This window comes from Arvicanthis niloticus, chromosome 13 (assembly GCF_011762505.2).
Source record: "Arvicanthis niloticus isolate mArvNil1 chromosome 13, mArvNil1.pat.X, whole genome shotgun sequence".
In the NCBI taxonomy this organism is placed as follows: domain Eukaryota; kingdom Metazoa; phylum Chordata; class Mammalia; order Rodentia; family Muridae; genus Arvicanthis; species Arvicanthis niloticus.
The window spans coordinates 69,064,097-69,085,463 of NC_047670.1; the positions used below are offsets into that span (position 1 = coordinate 69,064,097).

Below are 21,367 nucleotides of genomic sequence, written 5' to 3' on the forward strand. Positions count from 1 at the left end.
TTACTCTAACATACTGTATCTGCCAAGTTTTATATTAGGAGAATTTTTAAAAGTCGGGAATATACATGTATATACATGTACATATGTATATACAAACATACAGAACATCGTTGGATTTGATATGGAATTTAAAAATAAAAATTAAATATGAATAATTGAATTTGGTTAAATGGGTTAAACTTACTGTATATGTTTTTTCAATAAGAGTGATTATTTTGCTTGTGTGGTAGGCTATCCCTATGTTCAACAATATACCTTTGCTATAGATGGAATGTAGACCCCATAGAGCAAACTGCGTGCTGGCAGAATTACAGGATAAGGACACAAAGGGAGATAAGACTGACCAGAGTCTGTTGCTTCTGTTCCTGGCTGTACAGGCAAGACCACTGAAACTATTTCCTTAACAATAGGAAAGACAAATTACTCCTCATGTATCACACATAGGATGGGTATGGTTTCCCTCACCCAGTGGGAGATACTGGAACTTGTACTTACATCCTAAATATATTAAGCAATGGAGAAGAAAATAGTAATTACTATGAACTTAGTGTCTCCAAAGCTGAGATATAATGGTATTGTGCACAGGGGAACCTTTTACGAAATCATATCACCTGACTGGTATGAAACTTGCTTGCTGATTCAATTGGCCAGACCCTTTCCCTGGCTTTCAATTCTCCTCCTCTTAGCAAAGATAATCTCAGGGCTAGGAGATCAGTACCCAGGTCTTTTGATTCCTACATTGACATTTCCCAGGGGAGTTCCAAATGAATTTAAGGCTAGAAGCCATATAGTTACAAGGTCCAGATAGTCTATATTCTGGTGGCCAGCAAGAAACAAAGATATGATTAATGAATATTTATTAATTATAATAGAGATACCTTTAAAGGAATATCTGTCTGGCTGGATGCTACAAGCCAAGTGGCCTTGGAGAATAGTAACATACTTAATATGATGCAGGTTAGAAATAAATATTTGTATTATACTCGGTAAACAATGTTGCATTTTTATTTCCAATAAAAATCCTGATGGAATAGTTATAAATGGTCTTTAGAGACCAAATGCTTTATTCAATGAGTTGCTAAAAATTCAGAAATAAACTAATTTTTCTTTAATTATGAAACAATAGCTTAAAAAATAGTAAGGGCTAACACCTCAGTCCTGACTCCTTTGCTATGGTGGTAGAGCTAAGATTAGAACCAGATGTCATATGACTTCATCATCTGAGGGTTAATCCTAAAACAAATTGCAACAGTAATAACTGCCAAAACTCATATACCTTGCCATAATTTTATTGATATAAAATAAGAGTCAGAAAATACTAATTTATTAGTCTTTCAAAGTAAAAACATATTATTAAAAACAATTAGTAGAAATTAAAATAAAAATAATCCTTGGCTTCTAGAATTGACATTATTCAGCCATGCATGGTGTTTCCTTTATTTTATAAGTTATGTTTTAAAAATGATAAAATAGCAGGTTTCTCTTTGACTTCACCATATGGTCCTAGTTTTGGTTAACCCTCTCATTGTACCCTATTTGCTTTTCTGCCCCCGATTACATTCCTGTTTAAACTTGGCCAGCCACAGTATTCCATCTCTCTATTTTCATAGCACATATATTCCATCCAACCCCATTTTCTTTTGGTTTTCAAGGCAGGGTTTCTCTGCACAGCCCTGGCTGTCCTGGAACTCACTCTGTAGACCAGGCAGGCCTTCAACTCACAGATATCTATCTACCTGTCTCTGCCTCCCGAGTGCTGGGATTAAAAGGATGTGCTGCTACCTAGGCCCACACCACTGGGGCTCACACCACTGGGGCTCACACCACTGGGGCTCACACCCCTTTTAATTATCACCTTCCACTACAGGCCCTTTGTCACTTTCAGGTCTTCCAAATCTAAACATTTGAAAACTATGATGTACATAATAGAAAGAAACAACTTTTAACTTTCTGAGCCTCTGTTACCACACTCAGTAAAATATTTTCTAGTTACATCCAGTGACCTAAAATTCAATTTTTGCCTACAGCTGGATAAAACTCTACTACATATACATACAACGTTTTCATTATGTACCCTTCAACTTTGTTATCATGGACATCTTGACTGATACTTGGGCATTTCTTTCCCTGGATTTGGGAACCTTTCTGCCATTATTTTATTGAAAATGTTTTCAATGCTCATAGCTTGAAATTCATCTACCTTTTCAATTCCTGTGATTCACAGACTCGATCTTTTCATCAGGACCATAGATCTTCTCTGCTCCATTTGTACTTTCTTGTTTATTTATCACAGATGACATTGCTAACCCCCAGTTCCTCAGCTGTGCCTCCATGCCTGGCTGCTCCGTCCTCCCCTACTTCTATTCTGTTGATAGGGCTTCTCACTGTACTTCCATGATCTGAGCATCAAACTCAGGGATTTGTGCTTGCTAGGCTCTACCACTGACCTAAATCCTCAGCACCCTCCAAAGCCTTTTATTTGATGAGTTAAACATTTTATTTCAGTTTCCCCTCAGTGTATTTTATTTCTTTATTGAACCCCATTTCCATATCCTAAGTCCACTTGTCTCTTTAATTCTCTATAACATCCTGGAATTTACATCTTTTGATTTCTTTGGGATTTTATCCAATTCATCTCATTGGAAGCAATTACTGTGGGCCTAGTCACTTTTGGAGGAGACACATCATCTTCCCTTTCCATTCCTCTTGTGGTTCTTCATTTTGGTCTAACATGTCTGGGGTGTTGACTAAAGTTTGCTTGTTTTTTTAGTCTCCCTCCCCACTCTCAGAAGAAGCATTTACATGAGGCAGTACATTGTAGTAGCTCTTAGGAGTTTTTCTCTCCTAGACCGGTGTTATGGACACCACACTTAGTTCTGAGAGCAGAATAATGTCTGTAAAATAGTCACTATCAAGAAGTAGTAGATCCTCCATGAACACAGTAGTCAAAGCTCTGTCCTCAACTCCAGTCATTCTGTAAGTGAAGGGTCATCCACTGGGATGTTGTGTGCACTAAGATACTAGTTACTGTGGGTGTTGGTGGAAAGGCAAGCAAAGGTCAGTGAGCAGCGTTGGACTATTGGAAAATTAAAGGAGGGAAATGTAAATAGAAGGAAACAGTAGGGATGTGGCGTGGGCAAGACAGATGTGGTGAAGGGTAGAATGTAGAGATGGGGGCAAGACAGATGTGGTGAAGGGTAGAATGTAGAGATGGGGGTAAGAAATGCACCGAGATCATTCAAGAGTCCCAGAGCTCAGGGGCTGAGATCCAGAGACCCCACAGACCTGGCTCACCCGAGTTCTTTGGGAAAATGGTTTAAAAAACCAATAGAAAACCAAAAGAATAGAGAAAAGGGAAAAACAGAGAAAGGGAAAAAGAAAAACAAGCTGGGGGAGGGGATGAGAACAGAACAGGACACAACTGGACTGATGAGTTGACATTGTCCTTAAATCAAGGAGGAAGTTTGAGGGAGAGAGCTGGGTGTAGGTGTAGTCTGGATGTTTTTCCTTCTGCTTGCTGGTTATGCCTCATCTCTCTTGGCATTCTTACCCGGTGACCCAGAGGCCTGTCCACTCCAGAATGTTCTTTTGTGAGGTCGGGTCACTGATGCTGGTCCTTCATGGAGAATCAGGACACAGGTGCTGGCCATTCTAATGGCTAGTTTTTCAGGAGTCCAGCTGAGATGTTGTCCCTTTTTCTGGGCAGTCCTTTGAATAGTCAGCTCACAGACACTGGTCCCATCTTCATGGTTGGATCTTGACTGCTGTACTCACCTGTAGATGTTTCCTGACGCTGGGGGTACCATTTACACCCCGTGTGTTTGATCTTCTGCAGGCTCTTTTGTTAACCAGATTCTCACCTCATTGAATCCTATGTGAGTCTGACTCCAAGCTGCCATAGTTTACCACAGTCTAGGTCCACTCTGCTGCCTAGGTCTCAGCATGCAGCACGTTGTCCATGATCTTTGCTCAGAATCTCTGATAGTTTAGTTCCTGGAGAGCCTGAGGTCACCAAGCACCGTGTAAGCAAGGTCTCTTACTAAAGGCATCTTGTTGTTGCTTCCGTGCTGTGTCTAGAGGAGAGGCTTTCCCAGCATCTCTCCTCCTCCTCCTCCTCCTCTTGCTGCTGTTTGCAACCTCTGGCTCTTCCTCTCTTTCCCCCCCTTTTAAAACATCTGCAACTGAGAAGCCTGGGCTTTCATAACTCGGCTAACACGCTGTGGGGAGCTCCCTAGAGTTTGCCCATCTGTCTGCTACAGATCTCGTGTGTGTTGTTATTTGTCAATTTTGTTCTTGTTCTATTTTTTTTTTTTTTTTTTTTTATTAAACTAGAGATTTCCAGGCTGCCATCCACCATGGCTGAGAGTGTCATCCCACTCTCCCAAGCCTTCCCTGGAGGTTTTAGTAGATGATCCCCATGTACCGTCTTCCATCTTTTGATCTCAACTTCTCTGATCTTGCTGGCTTACAAATCTTAAAGAAAATATATGAAAGTGTTTCTCTGTGACACAAGACTGTGTACAGCGAATATGTGCAGTGAAACATAAAAAAATAAGGAAAGCTATTTCTAGACAATTGAATGTATTCTAGAACAAAACCCAGGCGTAGTTATCAATCAGTAGTAATTATGCAAGAGTTAAAGACTCTGCCATAGGATACTATACTGACACAAAGCTTATGATATTTAAAACTTCCCTTTTCTTAGTTTTTCTTTAACTTTGGAGTCCAGATTAAATAGAAAGGGCGATTGCTATCCCATAAGAATAGGTTTTCTTAAATCCTAAAGATCTGCATGGAGTCTCACTCAGTTTGTTCTGCCTTCATAGAGTAAGGATGACCGACTTGTGTTCTGGGACTGGATACTTTTAATTTTACTCAAAGTGAAGACATCTTTTATGGTTTCTGATTGCTATATGATGCTGCATCCCAATTTCTCATTTTACTTTAACTAGGGCTTAAAAATTGCCCAAATCAAAGTGTCTTTACTCTTAGTTTGTAAAGCAATCATTTGATTTCTTTTTTCTTAACCACCTTAAGAGACTTTAAGAGTCTGCGGCGTTGCCTTAAAATTTTTGTGTAGTCAATGTGGGAGCACGTTTACATCTCAGTGTTTTCATTTATTAAACAAGGGCAGTTGAAATCCATTATACTGTGGTATTATTGCAGATTAAAGAAGACAGCATCTATAAATCACCAACTCTATACAGTTGATACTTCTACAGTTGAATGTCTGTTACAAAACATCTCTGCTTTGTCACTCTGTGAGTAGGATGTACAGCAAGAACAGTTAATTTGCAAAGAGTAAAACATCTGTCTGGAACAGTTAGAGGACCGCTGTGGATGGAACGAGGCTGGAGATCAAAGTCTGATCAAAGGCTGACAGCCCTGAGCTCAGAGGTGCTGCAGCAGGAATGGAGGCCCTGTGGATGCTGTGGCGGAATCCTGGCCTCTGACCTGATCTTAACTTTCCATGACTTATGTGTCAGGGAGGACCGACCTCTATTTCTTTCTACCCTGTTGATGACCAGGGTCTGGTGGATGGCTGGGGTTCCTTGAAATTGTGGGAATCATGTTGCTCACAGGCTCATGCATCCCGGGGGACAGCATCCTAGTGCAGAATCATGATGCATATTTGGTAACTTGACTGTGCAGTTCTCAAGTGTGGACTTTGCAGCACACAACATTAGGTTGCACTGTGAATAGATCGGACATGCCTGAAACCTATCTTTTAGTCGAATTAATGTTGGATACTAAACAAAAACCTATTTAAAAATATCATTGTTTCTCAAAATTGCTATTAGTAAAATAAAAGTGTATGAATTAAAAAACAGTGATGGTGTTAATTTTTAAGAATTGCAGCCTATAATTTCTAATTCCATTGCCAATTTTAGCACCTCAGACATTTCAGAAAACCTTTCTTTTAAGTGTAGAATTGCTATTTTCTATTATTGCAAATAGAGCATGTCTATAAAATAGAGACAAAATTGATTTTATCAAAATTATAGAATATATATATATATGTGTGTGTGTGTGTGTGTGTGTGTGTGTGTTGTGTGTGTGTAATATGAGAACAATTAAGTGGACAGCCTGCTGGGAAGCACTGTGAATTTTCCATTCCTACAATGGATAACTACAGTTGTGTCTTTAATGAAGGAAAAGTAATAGTGAGTTAGCAGCATTACCTGCTTTGGGGACAGCCATTTCCTGTGGAACAACAGAGAGCAATTTAAGTTATTAAAGCTGAATGATTATTGCAAAGGTTTAATGGAAGTGGTCAATGAAAAAAGGTAAAACACAATGCTTGGACTTTAAATAAAATGTAAGACCTTGTACTGTACGACTATCTTTTATTGAGGATAATTTGTGTTCATTTAGGACATACATATTTTACTGTTTCTCTTAATGTTTAGATCGGAAGTCAGCATTCTGCACCCCATCTGGAGGGCACTATCATTTTCATAGGTTTCTAACTGTTTTGTCATTTTCCTTCTTTTTCTAATCTTATTTGAGTTTTACATGCTAAAAATATTTTTAGTCTGTGTGGAATTATGTTTCATTTCTCTGAGTTCGACTTTTTGTCAAATGAAGTGAATAACTGTATTTTATGAATAAGCTTCTATTCCTAATGAGGGGTGCTGACCGTCTGCTTGGTGCTCTTGAATTCTCTGTATGCATAGAAACCTCAAGCTTTGATCTGAATACCAGTGGAATAGCATTCTTTGAGAACACAGGTTTTATGATTTTACACTTATTATATAAAGTCATATCTGTCTAACTAGAGAACCCTTTTCCCTAATGAGACTCGAGAGTCTTTGTTAGATAATTTCCTTTGTTGCTGTGAGTTTTACTTTCTGTTACTGATGATTGAGCTATGGTCTTTTGCATAAGAAGATCCTCTCCCATTGGCTCTTAGCTCTCTTACTTTAGTTATTTTTGTTTTGTCATTTTCAATTAAGTTAACTTTTAAGGAAACTATATTTTGTTAGAAACTATAAATTCACACAAACATGTAACAAATATTTCATATACTCATTTTAATCTGATTAAAACTGGGTTTCAGTTAATGCTCAATGGTGGTTACCTAATTTAATTCTATCTTTCGGATTCTTTATCCTAGTGATGTGAAATAAGTCTTATGTTTAGTCAAGTTTTTGATATTGAAATGTTAAATATTAACTACATCTTTAAAGAAAATTATCACTGTATTACTTTAGGCTCATTTAATGTGTTAGAGAGGTCTGCAGTGACAGAGGGGACATGAGAAGGAATAAATCTTTAATGGGTAAGGGTGATTATTTCCAAAGGCTGGCAGTCTCCAAAGTTGACAGATGTTGATGTAATCTCTCACTGATCAAACAAATCATCTGGTCTCCAAATTAAACTAGACCTGAATCATCATAAAATCCAATCCCTTATGATACATCTGCCAAATGACCCTTCAGTCTTGTCTGCACTGACAGGAGGTTGCCATCCCTTGAGCAAGCCTAATCTAGAAATGCCTTTGGTGTATTACTCCATATAAAATACTAACCAAGGGAGATGACCCAGAAAGCACGGCTGACCTAAATTTTAAGCCTTACAGGAAAGATAAGAGTTGGTAGCCCATGGAAAAGAAAGAATACCCAGGCAGAGTGTTCACCACAAACACAAAAAACCAAAACCTGCTTGGTGCGAGGAAAAGCAGAGTGGGGGATAGGGTGTGGTGAGCAAGAAACTTGCTGGTCAACCATGTGATGCCTTGTAGACCATGGGGGAGAGCTTAGATTTTTTACACTGCAGGGGAAGAAACGATCACTGGAAGGTTTTCAGTCAAGGGTGATGTGACTACACTTACATTTCAGTTAGGTCTGCTGTCCACATGGAAAGGGTACTTGAAATAGAAAAGGCTTATGTAAGAAAGGCCAGTTGGAAGGTTGTTGGGATTGTTTCATCAAGAACCAATGAAAAAGTAAATCTGGGGAAGAGTGAAGTAATAGGACTGTTGAGCAAGGGAAAAATGAATTCTACTGTGGATAATTTTGAAAATGACAAAAGAGTGAAGTCAGAAGTGGATCTAAGGATGACAAGAACCAGACTGGAGGTATGGACAGATTGTTTATTGGGACAAGGATTAGGGGTCTGGAGTTTGTTCTCCTGTGCTGAGATTGATTTTCCAGTGGCTCATCCAGGAGGAGTAAGGGCAGAAGCAGAGGTAGAAAGGTCTTTGCTGACACAAAGGCTGGACTCATGAGATGGGGTATAATTATGGACTGTTATGAAGACAAGCCTGGTGACAGACCATGGGAGCATACCATCTATGGGACACATAGAAGAAGAGATTCTTAAATAAAATAGTCCCTGAGAATAGTCACAAACAGAAAAGGACAAAATGTGCTTGTTTTCAGGGAAGCCAAGAAAGCACAACATCAAAAGGGCATTGTCCTTCGTGGCCGGCCAGGATGTGTAGCGAATTAAAGCTCAGGGTATTTTGTTTTTTCCTGGAGTTGGCATTGGTGGATGCTGTGAACATTTTCCAGGACAATTTCAGTATTGTGTTTGCATGGCAACTTAGATTTCAGGGAGTGGGTGAGGTGTTTTGTTTTGTTTCCAAAAAAAAAAAAAAAAAAAAAAAAGACAAGGAGAATAGATGTAGTTTAAGGGCTTGAAAACAAGCAAGCATTGTTTTTAGGATCAAAGAGATTTTTTGAGGCAGAGGAAGAAAGATGGGGACAGTGGGAGAGAGAGGTTGAGTTCAAGAAAAGATAGCCGTGGCAAGTTCCTAAGAGCCGTACTTTTACAAAGGCATCAGGTGGGTCCCTTCTGAGAATAGTTTTGCATCCTCTGAGAAACAAGAGCAGGAAAAGGAATGGCCTTGGGAGTAGAGAGTGGATGAGTAGGTGCGGTTACGAAATTGAGAGTAATCATGTTTAACGGCCATCATATCTCCCCGGGTTTGGGATAAAGATATCCTGAGAGTAAAGTGGCTCCCTGAGAGCTTTGAGGTGAAAATCCAAATAGATGTTGAGGAGGATAGTGTGTCCAGGCCAGCTGGAAAAATCAAGTGGGACCCTCAGACCCTGTGGAGAGGACTGAGATGAGTGAGAAAATAAGGAGGCACAGCAAGTCAAGAAGTCTGATCAAGCTGGCAATGATTTTATTGTTCACACAGGTTATATACTCTGATAACAGGATATGGGGAGGGGCAGGAAAGGAAAGAGGGCTTTGCAGGTGGAGGAAGCTAGATGCAGCTGTGGGGTCTAACTAAGTTATACCTGTTGTTCTCACAAAGCCTCGCCTTTACCAGGGGTTCTAAAAACATCTATCTAGCAGGATGTTGGCTAAATCTAAAGATCAGGAGGAAGGGTTACTAAGGTGGGTTGCTATGAGGCCTTGTTTGAAGTTCTAAGAACTGACAAGTGAATCATGGAAGGTAAGAAAGAACAACAGTAGATAGGAGAGCCAAGGGTGAATGTTTGCCAAGAGTAAGGCCTTGCCATGGCTTCCCACAATAGTGGGAGGAGTTGGCAAGGACCAGGGCAGCCACCATTACTATATGGCTGTGCCAGGCTATGCCAACTGGAATTGGAGATCATGGGTTATACCATATGTCATTGCCAACTTAAAGTTCTCCCCACAGCCCTTTAACAGGATCAGTAACAGCAGACTATAGTTGTGAACTACAGTTTGGGTTTTGCAAAGGAAATGGAAAACACATGCAGGGTGTATGGGTGATAAGGATATTGGGGAAAAGTCTAATAAGACAATTGGAGTTTCAAGTTAAGTAGAAATCAACAAAGATGGGCAAGTAGCCGCTGTGTGAGAAGGTACGAGAAAGAGGAGAAGTTGTGAGCAGCTGACGCTCCATAGGACTGGGGGTGGGGGAGGGGGGGCTGCTTGGGAGAAAGCAGAGCCTCATGCAATAAGGTTTCACTCTATTCCGTCTCTGCTCAGGCCAGCATTTATTTAAGAGATACTGGTGCCAGGCACCACAGTGCCTTAGTACATTTCCCGTTGCTGTTAAAAGAATACCTAAGCCAGGTGATTCATAAAGAATGGAAATTATTTTGCTTCATGATTCTAGAAGCTGAGAAATCACGGAGCATTGGAAGGCATTCCGTCTACTGTTGAGGAGCTTGTGCTGCTTTGAAATGCAGAGAGTGACTGGGGGTGGACAAAACTGATAAACCGTGCAGCGCCTTCATTTCATAACAGCTCATCTCATCCGGTCTCATCCGGTCTCATCTGGTCTTGAGAGAATCAGCCCAGTTCCCCAGGCATTTACTGACCCGAATGACTGCCAGACTGAGCTTGGCGGTGACCATGTAATGGGTTCTGTCACATTTCCCTTTTTACTGACTCTATACTATTTCAGGCAGTGCATGGTTAATTCACCACGTTTTTATTTGCAGCGCACTCCCAAATCACCATCAGTATGATTTGATTCTAAAAAGCAGCCAGTTAGTGAATTTTTGATATAAAAAAGAACATTGAAAAAGAAATTTACACTTAATAAGTCTTAATGGGATTCTGATTGAAAGTCCTCATGGTTCATTATCAGCAGCTGCATTAGCTGCACAGGTCTTTGTTTGCAGCTGAAGAGACATGCAGCTCTGAGAACCTCAAAGGCAGTGTAGGGGTGCAATAAGGTCCTGTTTTCACTGGCTGCCCAGTGCCACTTGCCCTCAACATTCTCTTGCTTGCTCACTGCTGCGTCTCTGACAACTAGGGCTTTGTCTGGCGTGTCAAACATATTAGATATATTTCCTTACTGAATGAATACATATTTTTATCATTTGCTTTAAGATATTTATGTTATGTACTTTTTTTTAAGCCCCCAAACACTCTCTGCTTTGTATCTCTTTGCTATAATAGTCCTGTCAGTGTCTCATACAGAGGTTTCAACACTCCCGGCTTTCAATAATTACTTAGTCAGTTGATCTTTAAGTTCTAAAATCTTGTCAGTGGTGGTCGCTAGAAAAATTTATTCTGATAGAGATTTGTGCAGTGTTTTATTATCTATCTACTCACATTTTTCTTTTGAAAACTGTGTGTGTGTGTGTGTGTGTGTGTGTGTGTGTGTGTGTGCATGGGCACTTGCACAACAGAGTATTCCTACCTGCTTGTGGAGGCCAGAGTCAACCTCCTGGGTGCATCGGCTGTGGGTCTCATCTGATAACATTGAATGTCCTATCTCAGGAGATGTCCCTTTGCTTCTTTGAGACAGGTCTCTCACTGGGACCCAGGCCTTGCTGATTAGCCGAGCTGGCTGACCGGTGAGCCACAGGGGTAAACCCATCTCTATCTGACTAGCTGCACCACCACCCAGCCTTTTAGAATGTGAGTCTGGAGATGGATCTCAACTCCTGCGCTTGCAATCACAGACTTCAGCAGCTGAGCTGTCTCTTCAGCTCCCTCTAACATTTGGCCTCTGCTTATCCTATGTAAGCCAAGAAGTCGAGTGGTGTAAACTAATCTGCCACTCTCCCACCCCTAGCTAAAGTTTGGGATAGGAGAATGTTTCTTAGTTTCCAGGTGCCATCTAATAAGCCATTTAAACCAAAATAAATACAAGGGGAAAGTCTGTAGTTAAATCTTAACATTTAACATTTTTTATTTATGCACATGTTTACATGGGTTTCTGTGGAAGCCAGAAAGAGGCATCAGATTCCCCAGCTGTTATTTGTGGTTGTGAACACCCTGATATGGGTGCTGAAAACCAAACTTGGGTTCTCTGGAAGGGCAGGAAGGGCTCTTAAATGCTGAGCTATCTCCAACCTAACTTAGATCGGAACAGTCCCTTTCTCTCTGTAAGCTGCTTGCCTGTCCCTTGTAAGATCGTTTCAGGAAGAAATGTTTGTCTATTTTGTGTAGTGAAAAGGGGGGGGGGGTGCTTTTTGTTCAATTGACACATTTTATTTAAAAAACTCAGGTTTACTTTGTTTAAAATATATTTTATTTTAACCATGTGCATTTGTGCATGCATAAAAGAGAAACAGAGACAGACAGACAGACAGACAGACGGACAGAGAGAGAGAGAGAGAGAGAGAGAGAGAGAGAGAGAGAGAGAGAAAGTTGGCCTGATGTGAGCACATGGACCAAGCTAAGGCCTTCAGTAGGAGCACTCTGTGATCTGAGAGCCGTCTCCAGCCCTTACCCTATCACTGCGGTTCTCTTTGTTCCATCTCCCTGCTCATTGATGACAAGCTTTCTGAGGAACTGAAATAACTGCACCAACCTAAGTTTATCTTTAGAGAGGCCCAGGTGGCCCGCTGTCACCATTTTCTTACTCTTGGGTTTTATTTATAGGCAATATATATATATATATATATATATATATATATATATACACACACAAACACACACACACACACACACACATATAATTGTACTCATGTCTCACAATACTTGTATTCATAAATTTAAACATTTTCTGGGACACTTATTAACTTTTATTTCAGTGTTTATCCTACTATATATTCCTTTCCATAAAAATGTAGCACATTAACCTATTCTTCTTTATATAATTTGTCTTTGTAAGTTGGGATTCCGTGGACGAGAATGGAAATTATATTTTCCAACAAAGTGGCATTGCACCCTGTAACACACATGAGATCCCTCTCACACATGTGGTGGCTGTACAGACTTTAAGAGTTAAGAGTAAAGCTGAGTCCCTTGCTCTGATGACTGTATCTTTGTTTTCTTTGTCTAGTCCCTTAAGAAATCCTATCTTATTCAAAGTTGGGCTCACCATGGTTTTAGGATCAGTGTCTGGAGGCAAAAGGAACGGACTCCTTGGCTTTTCACAATCAGCCTCAAGTAGTTTTAGCGTGAACTAAAAGTGCATTTGTGAAATAAAATCCAGCAAGGGTTGTGTTCTAATATGTCCTTGTCCCAGTATAATAGATAACCCGGGCAATGGATGACCCCTGGGCAATGGATGACCCCTGGGTAACCGTTCTCACATTAATACCACTCTCTAGAGGGGTACTGGTTATCTTGGACTAACTTTGTTCATGATTCTTTCTTCATAAAAAGCAGAAAGGCATTGTATCACGGTTTATCCCAGAGGTACTCCTGGGGCTAAAGTAAAGCAAAGACATACGAGTTTCAATTGTCAATGTACATTGACTTGTAATATTTATATTTCAGGCCAGTTGCTCCGGTTAAAAATGTTCCGCGAAGACCATGGGTCGTGGATGACGATGTTCTTCAGCACGATTCTGTTTCTCTTCATCTTTTCTCACATATATAATACCGTTCTTCTGATGGACGGGAACATGGGGTGAGTGATGGCGTGTTCCCCAACCCCTGTGCGCTGAGGGGTGCGTGTGAAATTCTCAGGTCTCTCCCAGCGTTTTCAGTTGTCATAAACATGTTACTTACAGATACTGCACCCTAAGTAGGGATGATTTGTGTTTGTCTTATGATATTTAGAACCTTTCTTCTTTTTAGGAAGATGGAGACATTTTACAATACCTAGGTTTGTTCCTTATTTTTTAAAACTTTGTGTGTTGTGTGTGTGTGTGTGTGTGTAGCTTGAAGGCCGATAACAATTTTATTATAATGAGAGAATTCAGTGCTCTACCATGTGTGGCTTAATAAAAGTCTTGGATACGTTGATATTGGTAGCCTTTGTTTGTTTGTTTTTTGAGACATGGTCTAGGCGTGTAGTCCAGGCTGCTTTTAAACTCATGATGCATGTCTGGTGTGGTAGCATAAAACAGTCAGGCTTTTTTGACAGTTTTGACAGAGAGAAGCTGGGTCCTGTTGAAGGCAGACTCCCTGGATTAAATGCAGCTGGAACACCACACTCAGCACATCTCAGCAGAAGGGAGACTTGCTGATAACTGCTTGGTTGATTTTCTTTCAACTTTCTCCAGTTTTTCATTGCACACCAAGGCGCAGAGGTCAGACTTACAGCACGGTGTCTTTAGCTTTGCTTTGCTGAGTTTTAAAAGCAGAACACTGAAAAGACTGGTCCAACTGGTTTGCTTTCCGTTAAGTTTGAAAGGCAGTACATTGAAGGTGTTTGTCTGCTCTCCTCACTAGATTATAGCCTCTGCCTCTAAGTTACAGGGTTGCTAAGATTTCCACCCGTTTCTACAGAGGGAGGCGGCTTGTATGCTGTAAATAGACTTTGGCTGCCACTGTTGAGTGCTGAGAGAGAAGCCCATTTTAACATCTTATATTTCTCCCACTGTAAAGGGGCTGACTGGTAACAGAAAAACATGTATTTTTCACTGTTTGTGCTCTATAGTAGCAAAATCCACGAATGATTCTAGATCAAATGTTCGGGCCTACGAATACCACTAGAAATGTGTTATGATTATTTCTTGTACCCAAATAATGCCACCAGCAGTGGGTTTATTTTTGACGATGAAGTTATAGGAGCCACTTGTGTTCCTCAAAATAGTCTTCAGAGTTTGATCCCATGATAACAGTAGGCAGTGAGAGCTCAGACTCACTAAGGCAGCCAGAGGCCTCTCTGCAAGAGGCTTTGGTACTTTGAAAGCACTGGAAGGAGCCTGATAGGCTAACACAGGCCTGTAATCCCCAAGCACCTGGGAGTCTGAGGCTGGAAAACTATTTTTATATGGTGCTATGTAAAGGATATAAATAAAGATAGGGAGATAGATTTAAAATTAGTAAATTGAATGAGGTAACAGGTAATCCCGTGCACAGAGTAAAACACTCAGCAGCTAAATCAAAAGAATCCTAAAGGGAGCACATAGGGGCTGAGAGCTTTGATCAGGTGTGAGTTGTCTCAGTTCAAACCTCACTCTGAGCCTGTGAAAAAGGGACTTTTATCATCTCCATTTTGTGGATCAAGAAATTAAGGATTGCCCAAAGTTGAATTCTAGTTAACTCCTCATTCAAAATAACAATAGGGGTTGACCTATTAAGTAGTGAATTCTAAGGACCCATCCCTGAAAGGTTCGCACAGATCCCTGCTGGCCTTCTCTGTAGGTTCATTTTCCAAGCTGACTTTGGTAATTGAAGGAAATAGGAGCTGTGTGTAGCAGCTAAGGGAATGGTTTACAATGGATACATAGTGTCTTACCTGCGGCTCCCTTTTGTTCTTAGATTGAATGTACTTGTAGAGACTATGGACTATTTGAACTCTTATGAGATCCTTGAACTCTTCTGTGACCTGTCTCACATTTGCTGGAAAAGAGCCTTCTACTGAAAGGATGTCTTTAAAAATGTCATTTGAGAAAAACACACAGCAACAGAGAAATTGCTTAGATGTACAGTTTAAAAACAAATGGCCGTCTGTGAAAGGTGCATTGCCAGCTTTTATCATGTGACCAAGTGAGCGCTGCAAAGCTGGTTGTGAATCGGATAGACAAGTCAGTTCCTAGAGAAAAGGACATTGATGTACTTCTGGGTTCTCCAGGAGGCACAAGTATCTGGAGCATTGTGTAACCCTGTGTAGGGCAGGAAAGGATGACACGAGGTGAGGTGAGAGGAGCAGGAGCTTGTGGACATCACAGGTGCCTCTTGTATGTGGAAGATTGCTGCTCATACAAAACGCAGGCTTCTTCACAGTGACTTAACTTTGCAAGGAGGGATTCCAATCCGCCCTGCCTTAGTGATGCTTCTGATGATACTGGCCTAGACCGGCTGTTCTCAACTTGTGGGTCGCCACCCCTGGAGGGGTCAAATGACCCTTCACAGGGGCCACCAAAGGCCATTTGAAAACATAGAGATTTAAATTACATTTCATAAAAGCAAAAGTACAGTTATGAAGTAGCAATGAAATTAATTTTATGGTTGGAGGTTACCACATATTAGAAACTGTATTTAAGGGTTGCAGCATTAAGAAGGTTGAGAACCACTGGACCCTGTCCGAAAGTGTTTCCTGAACCCAGGAAATCCAGGGAACACTAGAACTGTGTTTATACGTTTGGGGCTTTCTTTCCAGACTGGATGCTTTAGGATTACAATATATGTTGAACATCTGTATAGTTTCCGAGATAGAAAACAAAGCCCAAACAAACCAAAAAAAATCAACCAACTAACCAACCAACCAACCAACCAAAAAACCAAACCAAACCAAACGAGATAGGGAAGGATATTTCTAGCCTGGTGTGCTTTAAATTTTTTCCAATTAATTATTGAATATAAATTTAGTATAAACTGAGTCCCATGATCCCTGGATACTGAGATTTTTTCCAATTAATTATTGAATATAAATTTAGTATAAACTGAGTCCCATGATCCCTGGATACTGAGAACAAGCCCTGGCCAGAACTGATCTGATGAGAGGTAAATTATGCGGCTCCTGTTTTCACCCAGTTCCATCCTGAAGCAGACAGCAACTCCTGAGGTTTTAGGCATCTTTGGGGAATGAACTAAGATGAAGATGACAGGGGGCAAATGAGCAGCATGGGCTCAAAGGGCAGAGTGTCAGGCTGTCACACTTCCCAGGCTGTCACACTTCCCAGCGCCAGGGGAAACACTTCTGTGTGTTTTATTCTCTTTCTGCTCAACATCTCTCAGCACCGAAATGATGCCTTAAAGATAAGCTGAGGCCTCTTTCCATAAGCCCTGGAGGTTGTAGGTGAGAGTCCCAGGTTTGCCTATAGCATTTTATAAGCAGTTTCTTCTCCCACAATGGGGTGGACGCAGTAATCTCTCCTGCTGTACAAACCATAGAACTGTTGGAAAATAGAACGAAGCTGCATGGATTAAAAAAAAAAAAAAAACAACAAGTAGCCAAGCTTATCTTGAGGTAAGACAGAGCAGACTGAGAATACAGAATATGAATATCAGGGCAGGAAGCCTGTGGGCAGTGAAGCCTGTGGGCAGTGAAGCCTGTGGGCAGTGGCCCAGGCAGGGGCTTAGACTCCGTTCTCAGTCTTTTGTGAGACCAGGATTGAGGATTTGGGCTAAGTGCTGGCTAGTTTCATGCCAATTTAACACAAGCTAGAGTCATCTGAGAAGAGGGAATCTTACCTGAGAAAATGCCTCCATAAGATCTGGCTGAAGGCAAAACTGTAGGGGGTATTCTTAATTAGTGATTGATAGGGGAGCCAGCCTATTATGTGTGGGGGCATCCTGGGCTGGCGGCCCCAGATTCTATATAAAAGCAGGCTGATCAAACTGTGGGGAGCAAGCCAGTAAGCAGCACCCTTCATGTCCTCTGCATCAGCTCCTGCCTCCAGGTTCCTGCCCCGTGTGTGTTTCTGCCTTGACTATCTTCAGTGATGAACTGTGATATGATAAAGTGAAAAAAAAAAAAACTTTCTCAAGTTGCTTTTGGCCGTGGTGTGTCACCACAGCCATAGAAACCCCAACCAAGACAGGTTGAGAGTGAGAAAATAGAAGTCCTATTGGTAAAAGATTCTGCACAGGATGACAGAAAGAGTGACATGATGTGTGTGCAGGTACAGCCAGGTGCCAGGAAGAATGCCAGTCTGTCCAACCCAAACTGCTCTAGCACCGTAGGTGCACATTTTCTGCCATTGGCCTAACTATCTCTTAGGGGAGAAAAGGAGAAACACTCAAAGGAAAAGGAGGGTAGCGCTCATCTGTACCAGACAGAGTGGGAGTTGGCAGTGGCAGCACATTGGTGTGCATTGCACTGAAGAATAGTGCATTGTTTACACACAGGGCCAAGCCCTAAAGGCAGAAATGAAGACAGATGTGCTCCAAAGCCCAGGCCAACATCATAATGATTAGACAACTGAGCAAGAAGCAAAAAGCTGGTAGGATGATGCTTCGTGTTCAGATACGTCAAACACCCCCACCTTTTACAATTTTATATCCGGATTGCCGCCTGTCTCCCCTGGTTCCTTCCCCAGTCCCTCCCTCATAGCCCTCCCTTTTCCTCTAAGAGGGTAGAGGCCCCTTTGGGTATCCCTCTGCTCAGGCACATCATGTCTCTGCAGGGCTGGGTGCATCCTCTCCCATTGAGGCCCCACAAGGCAGCCCAGTTACGGAATGTATTTCACAGACAGGACACAGATTTAGGGCTAGCTCCTGCTACAGTTGTTGGGGGACCCACATGAAGACTGAGCTGCGTATGTGAGGGTCCAACGTGTGTATGTTCTTTGGTTGGTGGTTCAGTCTCTGAGAGCTCCCAGGAGTCTAGTTTAGTTAACTTTGTGGTCTTCCTGTGGAGTTCCTATCCTTTTTGGGGCTGGAATCCTTTCCCTAACTCTTCCATACGAGGCCCCAAACTCTGCCCAGTGTTTGGCTGTGGTATCTGCATCTGTTTCAGTCTGCTGCAGGGTGCATCCTCTCAGGGGACAGTTATGCTAGGCTCCTGTCTGCAAGCATAAAAGAGTATCATTAATAGTGACAGGAATTGGTGCTTGACCATGGCATGGGTCTCAAGTTGGGCCTGTTACTGTTTGGCCATTCCCCCAGTCTTTGCTCCATCCCCTGTCCCTGCATTTCTTGTAGACAGGATACATTTTGAGTTGAAAGTTTTGTGGGTGTTTTGGTGTCCCTATTGCTCCAGCAGGGTTATTGCCTGTCTACAGCAGGTGGCCTCTTCAGATACCATATCCCCACTGCTGTGAGTCTCAGCTAAGATCACCCACATTGATTCCTGGGAACCTTCCTGATCCCTCCTGGGCCCTGGCCCCTGGCCCCTGGCCCACTCTCCCCCTCTCCTGTCCCTCCCACAACTGATCTTGCATCCTATTCCTCTACCCAGTTCCTTCCCTCCATCTGCCTCCTATGACTATTTTGTTCCCCCTTTTAGTGAGATTAAGCATCCTTGCTTGGCCCTTCCTTCTTGTTTAGCTTCTTTGGGTCTGTGGAATGCAGCATGGGCATCCTATACTTTATGACTAATGTCCACTTAAAGTTAGTATATACTGAGCATGTCCTTTTGGGTCTGGGTTACCTCACTCAGGATGATGCTCTCAAGTTCCATCTATTTGTATGCAAATTTTATGATGTCTTTATTTTTAAGGGCTGAATACTATTCCATTGTGTAAATGAACCACATTTTCTTTATCCATTCTTTAGTTGAGGGATATCTAGATTGTTTCCAATTTCTGTCTATTGCGAATAAAGCTGCCATGAACAGAGTTGAGCAAGTGTCCCTGTGATATAGTGTGGCATCTTTTGGGTACATGCCCAGGATTGGCATAACTGGGTCTTGAGGTAGAAGTATTCCCAGTTCTCTGAGAAACTGCCAAATTGATTTCCCAAGTGGTTGTACAAGGTTGCATTCCCACCAGCAATGGAGGAGTGTTCCCCTTGTTCCACATTCTCAACAGCATGTGCTGTCACTTGAGTTTTTGATCTTAACCATTCTGACGTGTGTAAGATGGAATCTCAGGGTTGTTTTGATTTGCATTTTTACCAGAGAAATCCTACAACCGATAAACACCTTCAGCAAAGTGGCTGGATACAAAATTAACTAAAAAAAAAAAAAAAAAAAAAGTAGCCTTTCCTTTTACAAATGATCAACAGGCTGAGAAAGAAATGAGAGAAACAACACCCTTTTTACAATTGCCATGAATAGTATAAAATATCTTGGTGCAACTCTAACCAAGCAAATGAAAGGCCTATATGACAAGAACTTCAAATCGATGAAGAAACAAATTATAAAAAGACCTCAGAAGATGGAAAGCTCTCCCATGCTCATGGATCAGGAGGGTTTACATAGTGAAAATGGCCATCTTACCAAAAGCAGTCTCCAGATTCAATGCAATTCCCACAAAAATTCCAACACAATTCTTTACTGACCTTGAAATAGCACTTCTCATATGGGAAAACAAACAAACCCAGGATAGCTAAAATAATCTTGAATAATAAAAGTACCTCTGGAGGTACCACCATCCCTGACCTCAAGCTGTAGTACAGAGCAATAGTGATAAAAACTGTATGGTATTGAAATAGAAACAGACAGGATGGTCAATGGAATAGAACTGAAGACCCAGAAATAATCTCACACACCTACAGACACTTGATTTCTGACAAAGAAGGCAAAACCATACAGTGGAAAAAAAGAAAGCATCTTCAACAAATGGTGCTGGTCTAACTGGATGTCTGCATGTAGAAGAATGCAAATTGATTTATCACCCTGCACAAAGCTCAACTCCAAGTGGACCAAAGACCTCAATTTAAAACCAGATGCACCAGATCTAACAGAACATAAAGTGGTGAATAGCTTTGAACAGATCGGTACAGGAGACACAACCTCCTGAACAGAGCACCAATGGCTCAGGCACTAAGGTCAGCAATTGATAAATGGGACCTCATGAAACTAAAAAGTTTCTGTAAGGCAGAGGACACTGTCATCAGGGCAAAACGACAGCCTAGAGATTGGGAAAGGATCTTTCCCATCCTTTCCAACACTCTTAAATAATGTCTTTTTGAAGAACATCTTAGCAACAGACTTTTATACCAAAAAGAGCCACTGGAGGGCGGCAAAAGACATGTTTTCAGTGCTGGTTGTTTAAGGGAGTAAGATTGGTTTTTGTTTTTTGTTTTTTTTTTTCTCCCAGGAAAGGCAGGAAGAGGAATGGTTAGAAGTAAATGGGGAGAGACTATGCCCAAAGTGCATGGTGTGTACATGACAGTGCTATCACCCAGCACCCCCACAGCTAATGAACACCAGCAAGGCACTTCTAACAGCTGAGAAACAGGCAAACAAGGAGGAGAAATCTGCCCTTTCCTGATTTTCTGAAACATGATGTTGACATTTTTGTCTGTCTTATTGTCAGAGAAGTTTTCTTAATTAAAATTACTTAAAATATAATTATACCACTTCCCCCTCCCTTCCCTCTTTCCAACTCCTTCCATCCCCTCGACCCTAGAATTGATAGTCTCATTTTCTTTATGATGATGATGATGTGTGTATGCATAAATATTTATACAACCTGCTGAGTCTGTTTAGTGTTGCTTCTGTGTACGATTTTAGGGGTGAATACTTGGTGTATATATCCAGTTGGGATGCGTACCCCTGGGAGAGACTAATTCTCTCTCCCTCAGCGTTCCTTGATCACCTGTAGCTCTCTGTCTATGGCATGGAATCCCCTGAGGTTTTCCTCCTGTGTTAGAATGTCTGTTTCTATTGTCACTGTGCAGGTCTTGTGTCTCTGGATCTGGCCTTACCATGAACCTGCCTGACTAAGAATGTTGGAAACTGAATTCAGATTCCCTATAAAAGCAGTGTGGGACATTCCCTGAACCATCTCCCCAGCCCCGAGGGAATGTTTTGATGATATTTACATAGCAAATTCTACTTCAAGTGCTTTTGTGTGATGTGCTTGGCCCTCATTATGATCTAGTGCAGGGTCCTATGACAATATCTACAACACAGGCATGCAAATGTGTTCACATGTTTATAGACTTATTCCAGCCTTATAAAAACAAATACTGTGCTTACCCCTGAAGAACCCAGACCCCCACTCTCATAAAA

General features: G+C 41.5%; 1 protein-coding gene across 3 annotated transcripts in view; it reads left to right on the forward strand.

The window, feature by feature from the left end:
* Tmem117 (transmembrane protein 117) overlaps nucleotides 1-21,367 on the forward strand; it is a 467,221-nt gene that overhangs the window by 87,380 nt on the left and 358,474 nt on the right. For all 3 annotated transcript variants that reach the window (XM_076911950.1, XM_076911951.1, XM_034517349.2), the window contains exon 3: nucleotides 13,129-13,261. In XM_076911950.1, coding sequence (XP_076768065.1) covers nucleotides 13,129-13,261 — 133 coding nt within the window. The remainder of the gene's footprint in view (nucleotides 1-13,128; nucleotides 13,262-21,367) is intronic.